This window comes from Zalophus californianus, chromosome 16, assembly GCF_009762305.2.
Source record: "Zalophus californianus isolate mZalCal1 chromosome 16, mZalCal1.pri.v2, whole genome shotgun sequence".
Lineage (NCBI taxonomy): Eukaryota > Metazoa > Chordata > Mammalia > Carnivora > Otariidae > Zalophus > Zalophus californianus.
The window spans coordinates 43,194,112-43,204,045 of record NC_045610.1 but is presented as its reverse complement, the minus strand read 5'-3'; the positions used below and the strand labels follow the sequence as shown (position 1 = coordinate 43,204,045).

At 61.4% G+C, this 9,934-nt stretch overlaps 1 protein-coding gene across 6 annotated transcripts in view; it reads right to left on the bottom strand.

Annotated features, from left to right (window-relative positions):
• Positions 1 to 6,356: 6,356 nt before the first annotated feature.
• Positions 6,357 to 9,934, bottom strand: part of DBF4B (DBF4 zinc finger B) — a 31,697-nt gene continuing 28,119 nt past the window's right edge. For all 6 annotated transcript variants that reach the window (XM_027624458.2, XM_027624462.2, XM_027624463.2 and 3 more), the window contains 3 exons: positions 8,594 to 8,702; positions 8,342 to 8,466; positions 6,357 to 7,503 (listed from right to left, as the gene is read on the bottom strand). In XM_027624458.2, the coding sequence (XP_027480259.2) occupies positions 6,882 to 7,503; positions 8,342 to 8,466; positions 8,594 to 8,702 (856 nt within the window). In that variant the 3' untranslated portion in view covers positions 6,357 to 6,881. The remainder of the gene's footprint in view (positions 7,504 to 8,341; positions 8,467 to 8,593; positions 8,703 to 9,934) is intronic.

The window sequence follows — 9,934 nt, the reverse complement described above, 5'->3', positions numbered from 1 at the left end:
GCGACGGGAGGACAAAAGAGGCGCCGCCCGGAGACCCGCCTGCCCGCGGCTCCTCGGGCCCCCTCCGCAGGTGCAGGGCGGAGCGCGCCCGTTCTCCCCCCCTGCCCCCACCCGTCGTTGGGGGAGCTCCGAGGACCCGTGGGTTGGTAGGGGAAGGGAGGCAGGGAACACGGGGACCCCGGGCTCTAACCCGGTGACGGCCCGTCGGGGGGCCCCGCGCGGTCGAGGAACGGGGGCGTGGCTGTCCGGCTCCCGTTTTCCCCTCCAGCGCGGTACCCAGGACGGGCTTTTCGTGGACCCAGCCACGAGGGCCCGGGTCGACCGCAGGCTTAGGTGGAGCTGGGAAGGTCGGAGGAGCAGGGACGGGACCGAAGGGATCTCTCATCCACCCGCAGCAGAGCAGGTCACTGCGGAGTTCTCCCACACCCCGAGTCCAGACCCCTTTCCATCCTGCAGGCTCGTTTTCCAGGCCAAAGATGCCCTCTGCCTCCGGGAGGGCTGCTGGGATTGCTGTCACCAGAGCCACCAGCAAGGGCGTACCTACTGCCTCTGGGCTCCTGAATTCCTCCCCTAAATATATCAATTAGCCAGGTCATTTACGTGCTGTTAGCATGCCCCATTCCTGCCCCTCCCTTGCTAGCCCAAATCTTTGAGGAGCAGAAGACACCTCTGGAGCCCACCCACCCCCCCAGCTTCCCCTCTCTGGCCAGACTAGGTTGCCCTGTCTGCAAACCACCTCTCTCCCTGTGCCGCCTCGCTTAGCTCGTGGGCTCCTGGGTAAGATGGGTCCCCATACTGGGGGCTGGGATCTCTGATCTCTGCTAGGGATCCCACGAACCAGAGAGCTGAGATGGATGGGGGGGTGGTAGGGCTTGCACACGGCTGGTGAGGTCCCACCATGACCTTGTGCCCAAGGCCAGAGCATCCTCGAAGCCATAGCAGGCTGAGGAGCAGGAGTGGAGGCAGGGAACCCCTTCCTGGGTCCTCTCCTTCCTTAGGGACCCAGGTACTCTGCCAGGGACGGGGGAGCTGTCTCTGGCTCGTGACAGTCCCCCCCACCCTCCGCACTCTATTTTAGGCCCAGGAGAGGTGAGAAGGCAATTTCCCGGGAGGTGCTGACATCAATGCTGGGACCGGGGTGACTACCCCCAACAACCACCTGCCACTCCAGACCCAGATGCTCAGCAAGGCTGAGCCAACTGGTCCTTCACTCCGGAGACATCTTGGAAACCTCTTCCGGGGAGTAGGGGTGAGGGGGCTCCCAGGAATGAGGACCTACTATGGGATATTCCCTAGAAGCTCAATTAGTCAGGTGGGAGAGATTGTGCTCCTCGTTTCAGATGGGGAAATGGAGGCTCCAGGAAAGAGGTGCCCATGTGAGCTTCCCAAAGTCCAAGAGCTGGCAGTGAGAGGCCGTCTATCCTATCTGCTCCCCAGGTCCCCCAGGGTGAGTTCCTCTTGGCCTGCCTGCTCTGGGCCACAGCAGTGAGCTGCGATCCCGTGTGCCTCCCAAAAGGACAGGCGGGGTTTGTCATTTCACAAGGGCGGGGGCGCTGGGTCTCACTGGGCCTGGGGGCGTCTGGACCCCTCTCCCTACATGACCAAGCCCACACGGCATGCCCAGTCTGTGGCCTGGGCCTCTTCGGTTGAGGGGCACTGCTGTGATTTCTGTGGCTCTGGTTCCTTGGGGTTCCTGTTGAGAGTCCTTCCTGGCCCCCAGACTGACTCCTCTCTGGTGGCATCCTGAGGCAGCTCCAGTGGTGGTTCCATTGTATGGCCCTGCGACCCCCAACAGCCCCTCATCTCCCTGGGTGGCAGCTTCAAGCAGGCCCCGCTGGGATCTTGACCCCCCCTTTGACCACACCCCACTCCCGAGCCTGAGGCCCCACCTCCCCTCTCTCGTCCTCCGTGTCAGCTGCACACCTCTCCCCAACGGGCGCCTGCTTGTTTCTCTCCCCCACCTTCTCTCCCAAGGTCAGGAGCTGTAGAGGCAGCCTCTCTTCAAAGCAGGGGCTCCCTGGGAGAATCCTTACCCCAGTGCCACAGCTATGGTGGGCTCCTTTGGTCCCTTCTGCCCATTGCTTGTCTGCCCAGGAGGAGGACAGGACTCTGGAAATCAGAGGCTCGGGGCCACTATTCTGTCTTGATGCCACCCTCTGGGTCACCCCTGCTGAGGGAGCTGTTAGGCTCTGGTCCCCACCCCCAGCCCTCCCTCAGGAGTCTCTACCACCAAGAGGCCTGGGGCCGCCTTCCCTGAAGTCCTGCCCTTCAGCCAAGTTCTTCCCTCAAATTTTCCTGCACGGGGGCCAAACTGGGTTGATGTGGAGCCAAGATGTAGTCCCAGCAGCTGCAGGTAAGGGAGGGATGTCTGCTGCCCCTGGCCCCTCTCCTTCCCTCTGCCCCAAAACTCCATCCTGGAAGACATGGTGGGCGGTGATTCCTGCCAACGGAGGCCGTCCAGGCCCCGCACCCAGGCTGCGAGGCCGGTAGCAGAGACCATGCCAGGCGAGGGGGAGGGGGGTGCCCTGCGAACAGCAGGAATTAGGGACTCCAGGCGACCAGCTGGTGTCCCAGTCCTGGTTAAGGGCTGTGTGACCTTGAACCAGTCTCCCAGCCTCTCTGAGCCTGTTTCCTTCTCTGTGAAACGGGGCTTGGAAAGGCCCTTCCTGGCCATGCTGCTGCGGGGTAGAGTGGCTGGCCTCAAGTGCTCAGAACAGCCCCTGGTGCACTTGCACGGGACGCTCACTGGCCCCGGGCTCGCACTGCCCCTGGGGCCCCAGACGTGCCAAGGAGAAAACCAGCTTTGTGGCTCTTGTGCTGGACCCAAGGGACTGTTTAGTGGCTGGGGGCCTCGGGGCCCTCTACCCAGCACCTGGGGAGACTGCTCGCTGACATGATGTTGAGGGGTGGAGCGCAGAGAAAATGCCCCGAGCATCAGGACCAGGAGTGCCTTCTGCTCCCTCCCAGATCCCAGCCCAGCTCCCTGTCCTTTCCACTGGGAGATTGCCACCCCTCTGGTTAGCTCTCCCAAGGGAGGCCTAGCTCTCCCCCATCTCAGTCATCCTTGTGAACCCTTCCTTAGAAATCTGAAGCTCAGGGAGGAATTGGAGGTGCCGGGGGTCCCAGGGATGCCCATCCTTTGAGGTTTGTAGTCATGCCCCCAAGGGCCCAACATGCCGGGGTGGGGAAGGTGTGGCACCCACCACTGTCCCCTTTCCCCCCATGCATGGGATCCTCCTCAGGTTCTGGGGAACCAGCTGTTGGAAAGTAGGGGGGGGGCCTGGGGTCAGGGTGTCTCACAGAGCCCCTTAGCTTCAGCCACAAACACACACTGGGGATGGGGCTGCGGGTCACCAGGCGGGAGATCAGTGAAAACAAGCTCTATTTGAAGGGTTTGGAGAGGCCTCACAGGTATGGGTTCGGGGCGGGAGGAGGGGGGAGCGGATGAAAAGTTTGCTGAGAGTTTATAATGTGTGTTATAGTGTTTATAACCTCACAAACAGATCTAATTCTTGCAACTTTCTAGTGAGGCAGAAACTGCCATTACCTCCGTTTTTCAGATTAAGAAAAGTGTCTCAGGATCCTTGCCAAAGGTCAGTTATGGGCAGGACCCAGACGTGAATTCGGGCCCGTGTAGCCTGAAGGCATACACCATGGGGTTTTCGAGGAATATGGAACCTGGGCCTTGAAGAGCAGGGCATTCTTGCTGTCATCAAGGGGCATTCCAGGTCAGTGGCCGAGAGCGGCCTCAGGGCTGGAGTGCCTCAGGGCTGGAGTGCCCACGGTGGCCAGACAAGGGACCAGAAGGTGGCAGAGAGCAGGGAGGAGGCAGGGTGGCTGTAAGGAGAGGCCGGGCAGCAGGGGAAGTGACCAGGAGGACCTGAGTCTGGTGGGAGGGCCTGAGGGGCTGAGGGAGAGGATGCCGGGAGAGGCGCAGGACACAGTGGGAAGGGGAGCCGGCCCTGGCTGGAGGGACGAGTTTCTAGGAAGTAGGTCTGTGGTAGTGGCCCGACGGAGGGATACAAGGGACCCGTCGGCCATCAGGTATTTTATTATTGGAAAGAAGGACCCTTGAAGTCATCTCATCCAAGCCCTCACCGAAACATGAAGAAACTGAGGCCCAGAGTAGTCAAGGGCCTCGCTGGAAGTCACAGTGGGAGCCGGCCTGGGGCTAGGCCCCCTGCATTCCCACCCAGCGCGGGGCAAGAGGAGAATTCAGAAGGGAGCCAGGGGCCGAGCTACCAATTCAGGTCCCATCTGCGAAGGGAAAAAGCAGTGCACAGGGCTGAGGATGAAGGTCCCAGGCTGGGGAAGCAGGGGTGCCGGAGGGTGGGTCAGGGTTCCAGGAACTGACTCAGGCCTGTGCTGAGCGAGGCTGGTAAAGAGGGCAAAGGCTGGGGGAGGGAAGGACCAGGCTGGCGGGGGGTCACGGAGCAAGGGAGCCAGGTTTCAAGGTGGAAAAGGAGAGAAGGAAGCCAACTTTGATAATTCTCAGGTTATCCGGTGACCTAGGACCGGCTGAGGCCCGTGGAGTGCTTCAGGCAGAGCCTCCACGGCTTTGGGAGGACAAGGTGCAGACATGGAGGCAGCGGCAGCAGACTGCAGGAAGGGGTTGGAGAAGGAGGGGGGGCTGCTGAATCAAGGAGTGGAGTTTTAGGGCAGAGGGAAGGAGATGGCAAATCCGATAAGGCATTTGACAAGGCTGGCTGGGGTAGACCGGAGAGCAGGGACGGTGACAGGAAGGACACAGCTCCCTCCGCAAGTCAGATGTGGGAAGGGGATGGAGAGCAGGGGGAGGCAGTGCCTGCACAGTCTTGAGTCAAGGTCATCTGCGGAGGAGCGGAAGGGGGTTCCAATAGTCAAGGGCCACTGAGGGCCACACGTGAGGGCCAGCACCCATCTGTCCGAGCTCAGGTCTCCTTCAGTCCCCTCTAAATTTATATCCTGGAGGCTGGAACGGAGACATGGATAGGGAGAGACAGCCCTGGGCCTTGGCCTGGCTGAGAGGTCATGTCCAAGGTCACAACCGTGGAGATGGGGGGGAAGGCCAGGTGGCTGTGAGGTCCTGGGCAGATGGTGAGGAGGGTGTTGGCACTGGGTGTGTTGGTCTCTGAGCAGCCCAGGAGGATATCCCAGGGGTCTGAGAAAGGGGTGGGGGAAACTTCTTATCCAAAGTGGCGGTGTTGTGGGAGAGGGCCCCTAGCAGGAAAGCTCATTAGGGCAAAGGAGTTTCCTTGGCAGTGGGCTGTGGCCATGTCCCCTGTAGGCGACCGCTTGGCAGGCAGCAGAACCAAGTCGGTGACCAGAGGAGACAGGACAGATGCAGCCCCCGCCCCCCGCAGCCCTCAGGGGCTGGGCTGGGGAGGGTGGTGCCTGACATACGCTCTCCCGCTCGCAGGGGGCTCCCACCCTGCTGGCCACTTACTCTGCCCGTGTCTGCTGGGCCCATGGCCCTGCTCTGGGTCACTGGATGGGACACTGAGGCCTGACACACTGCACTCCAGCCCTATCCCTTTGCTATTTGTTATTAACAAATTTATTTACAGTTCCTGAACCAAGATTAATTGTGAAATTTAACAGGAATGGCATAAAAAGGCCAAACATGACCTCTATGAGGGTTGTACACACAGTTGCTCTATTTCCAAAGTAACAACTCAGGTCCTCACCCGCAGCTAGGCCCCCCTTTCTTCCTCCAAAATGAGCCACAGAATAGCACCAGGCTTCTTGTAGCTCCAACATTTAAAGAAACAAACACACAGAGGCAGAGAAGGGTGAGAACCACAGCACAAAATGCAATAAAAAAAAAAAAAAAAGTGGCCAGAGAATCGATAGCAAACCCATCTCTGTCTCCAGATTAATGGCTTGGCTAAAAGAAATGAGGGGAGGTCCTTGGGGAAGGAGGGAGGGAAGAGGGTGATGCAGAAGTTGGCAGGTCAACCGCTGACCCTGGAATAGCAGAAATGGGGGGGCAGCCAGGGAAGAGCGGGTGGGGGGGGGTCTGACCATCCCCCGGACTCAGGGGAAAGGTCCGTTCAGTGCTGGGCTCCCACCAAACGCAGGGGCGAGGGAGCTCTGGGGGAGCTGCAGCCAGCCCCTCCTCTGCTTCATATGTTCCTGAGGATCTGTGTGCGTGAGCGTGGGGGGCTGGGGGAGGGACACACAGGCATTTCAGACAGCAGGGGAGCCACATGCTCCTGGGAAAGGAGGCTGGGGTGGGGGTGGGGAACACCGAAACCGGGCGCGGCAAGAGGCAAGTGCCTCCAGAGGTACAGGAAGCCGGGCCAGGGCTGCTGCGGGCGGCGGCTTCTTTGCAGCCCCTCCCTCTGCCCTTCCCTCCCCCCCCCCCCCCCGCCCCCTGCCTCCTGGAGCGGGTGGGGCTGGCAGGGAGAAGCGCACCGTAGCCAGCCGCCAGTCCGGGACACGGCTGGAGGTAGGGGCAGAGAGCGGCCCCCCAGCCCAGACTCTCTTGGTACCCACCCCAAGACCCCGGCGAGTGGGTGGACAGGCTCTGTCGACCCCACAGAGCTCGGCCGTGACCACAGCTGTTCACCTGGACTTCAAAGGCCAGGCCCCGGGCTCTTCCGGCTCTGGCGGGGAGGCCTGAGGCGCTCCCCTCCCCGGCCACCCTCCGCAGAGGTAGCACTAGGATCTGTGTCTCTGGCCCTCAGGCTGGGGGCTGCTGCGGCCCCAGGGAACTCCTGGGACAGTCCTCTGTGGGTGCTGGGAGACGCAGGGGGGTGGGGGGGCAGGACCACTGGGAGCAGCCAGCTCCTCCACTGGCGGACTGGCCCTCGCAGGTCCCCCCGGGGCCCGCATGTCCTCTGCTGAGTGCAGGCGGGCTGACAGCTGGCCGGGAGCCAGCCGGCGCATGCTCAGACTCCTCAGATCCCGGGGGGCCATCCTCCCCCGGGCCAAGGGGGCTCTGCTGGCCTCTCCGTGGGCTGCCAGGGGAGGGGCTCTGGGACGGGGAGGAGGGAGGCCAAGGGCCTGTGCTCGCGGCCTGGAAGGGGAAGGCAGAGGACAGGCCTGCCACCGGTTGTCCTGGTGCCACAGGGGCTCCGGGCTCTCAGGACGAAGGACGAGGCCTGTGGCTGGGAGACCCCTGACCGCTTCTCGGGATTGCCACCGGGGAGCTGAACCTTCCGCTTGTGGCCAACAGGGGCCACGTCCAGGCCAGAGAATTCCGCAGAACCAGAGCGTGTCCGGAGGTACTGATGTACAGGGCTCTCAGACCCTGGCGTCCCTGGGGGGTCTGCAATGACATCCGTTGAGCCCCCCAGCTCCTGGCAGTTTGCTACTGGTCCCGGCATCCGGCCAGCCCCCACGGGTTCGGCGGGTGGCTTCACACTGCCCTCCGAGCCGGCTTGCTCTGGGGCGCCCGGGGCCGGGAGCTCGTCTTCCTGTCTCATCCCCGGACACGCGGCCCGGGGTTGGGAGGGCTGGCCGGGAGGCAGAGTCTCAGGCCACAGAGGGTCACCATCGGAAGACGGGGAGCCCGGCTGCCTGTGGAGACAGACACCGCCAGTGGACCTCAGGGCTCAACTCCAGAGCAGGAGGCAAGTTGGGGTCTTCCCGGGCCGGGGCTGGGGGCGGGCGGGGGTGCGGCCCTGCTACCCTCGCAGGTTTGGTGTGCTGAAGCGAGTGGCCCACTTTGGGGCTCGGCGGAAGGGCCGTTCTCGGGCTGCCCCTGCAGCGGTGGCCAGTGCTATCCGCCTCTCTTGGCTCTGTGGCCTGTGGTCAGGGCTGGCCGGAGGAACAGGTTAGAGGCTGTTCCATTTAATAACTTTGCAGCGGAGGCTGTGCCCTTTGGCGGCCGGAGAATGCAGCACCAAGCCTGGCTCCCCAAGCTGAGCCCAGGGAGCTAAGACTTGGCTTGAGAGGGGAAGCCACAGCTCCGTGGTGGGCAGCCGGGGAAGCTGGGCTCAGAGGAACCTGGGACTCTAGAGCACCCCTGCAGTCCTCTCTGGGGGTAACTTCTAGAAAGGCAGAGAGATCTTGCTCTTTACCCGTCTGAGAGGGACCCAGGAACCCCCCTCTCTACTTCCAGAAGGCCACACAGGCACACCACCAGGGACCTGCCAGGAGCAGCAACTGCTCAACTGTGCCCCCCCACCCCCACAAACCATGGAAGCAGCCGCGTGCTGGTTGGGGGCCCAGTCCCTGTCAGCTGGAGCCACAAATGGAGGGCTCCCAACACCCACCAAACCCTAAGAGAACCAGGACAGAAGCTGGTGGGAAAGAGAAAAGTGCCATAGCCTGGTCCCTGCTGTCACCAGCCTGAGGGCTCCTTCCCACTGAGAGCGGGCGGCAGCAGGAGGGCGAGGGTGGGCGGGACGCTCACCTGGGGAGGCTGGCCCAGGAGGGGGCGTCGGCAAAGCTGTGGCCAAGCTGGGCAATGACCCGATCGACTTCTGCGTACAGGTGGGCTTCTAGGGCGAAGCCCTGGTGCCGGGTGCTCTGGAGATGCTGCACGGGGTGAGAGGGGCACAGGGCATTAGACAAGAGCAGGGTGGGATGCGAGCAGGGTGGAGGCCGGGGGGCAAGGGTGCCATCAGAGCAGCCCGGGAGAAGCTGCTCGGCAGGGAGGGCTCACCGCGTGGAGCTCCTCAAAGGCCTCCTGGCAGCACTCACAGAAGCCCTTCCTCCTCCTGGGCAGGGTGCGGGTGGCCGATCGCAGGCTCGGCTCACGGTCCTTGGGTTCTCTGGGGAAAGCACGGGGTAGGGGTGGGGGAAGCGATCAGGGCTGGGCCCTCAGCGGGGTGGACCAAGACAGCTGGGCAGGCCTACCCCCACTTGGGTGGCAGGAGAGGCAACAAGGAAGGTGAGAGCTCCCAGCGGGCACCCCGTCCTGTCCCTGCCCCCACAGGGCAAAGCACAAGTGAGGCCTGGTGCCAGTGCCAGCAGGAACGCCTCCCAGGACAGTTGCAGCTCGAGCTCACACCCAAACTCACGTCCCTCTGCCCTGCACGAGGAGAGGGGCAAGGCCTCGGTGGCAGCGAGGGGCCTGTGCTGCTCCCACCCTCCCCTCCCGACGGTTGCCTTCCCCAGGCTCAGGCGGTCTCCTCCCTCTTGCCGGCTTGCCCTCGGCACAGCTGCCACCTTCACCAAGGACTTGCCAGTCTCCTCAAACCTGACTTCTTGTCTTAATTTCAGGCCCGTATTTTTAGCGGCTGCTTGGCTGTCTGAGCAAACTCAACAAAGTCCAAAATAGTCCCCTTTGAGGACTTTTCTGAGCATGATGCAAAATCCAGAAAACAGAAAAAAGCTGATAAATTCAACTACATGCAATCTAAGAAAAATGTATGCATGGCAGAAAATGTAAACAACAGACAAATCACAGATGGGTGTGGGGGGTATTTATAACTAATAACACAAAGAGAGGGCTCATTCCTGAGTATGTGGAGGGCTCTAAGCCCTCTTCACTAAGAAAAGCAAACAGTGGGGCGCCTGGGTGGCTCAGTCGTTAAGCATCTGCCTGCCTTCGGCTCAGGTCATGATCCCAGGGTCCTGGGATCGAGCCCCGCATCGGGCTCCCTGCTCAGCGGGAAGCCTGCTTCTCCCTCCCCCACTCCCCCTGCTTGTGTTCCCTCTCGCGCTGTGTCTCTCTCTGTCAAATAAATAAATAAAATCTTTAAAAAAAAAAGAAAAGAAAAGCAAACAGTGACTGAAAAGAAAAATGGACGATGGACATGAAGGTTCACACAGAAAGAGATTCAAATGATCAAACATACGAATGTACTTAACCTCATTCAAAATGAGAAAAAATGACAATGCAAATCACACCAAGAGACAGTTTTTAACCTCGCAGGCTGGCAGAGGTTGGCATGCGGGACAGCCCAGGTTGGGGGGGGCAGCCGGGCGCGGGCCAGGGTGCGTGAGTGCACACAGGCATCACCCCCATGAGAAGCAATTTGGCCATATTTATCAACATTAT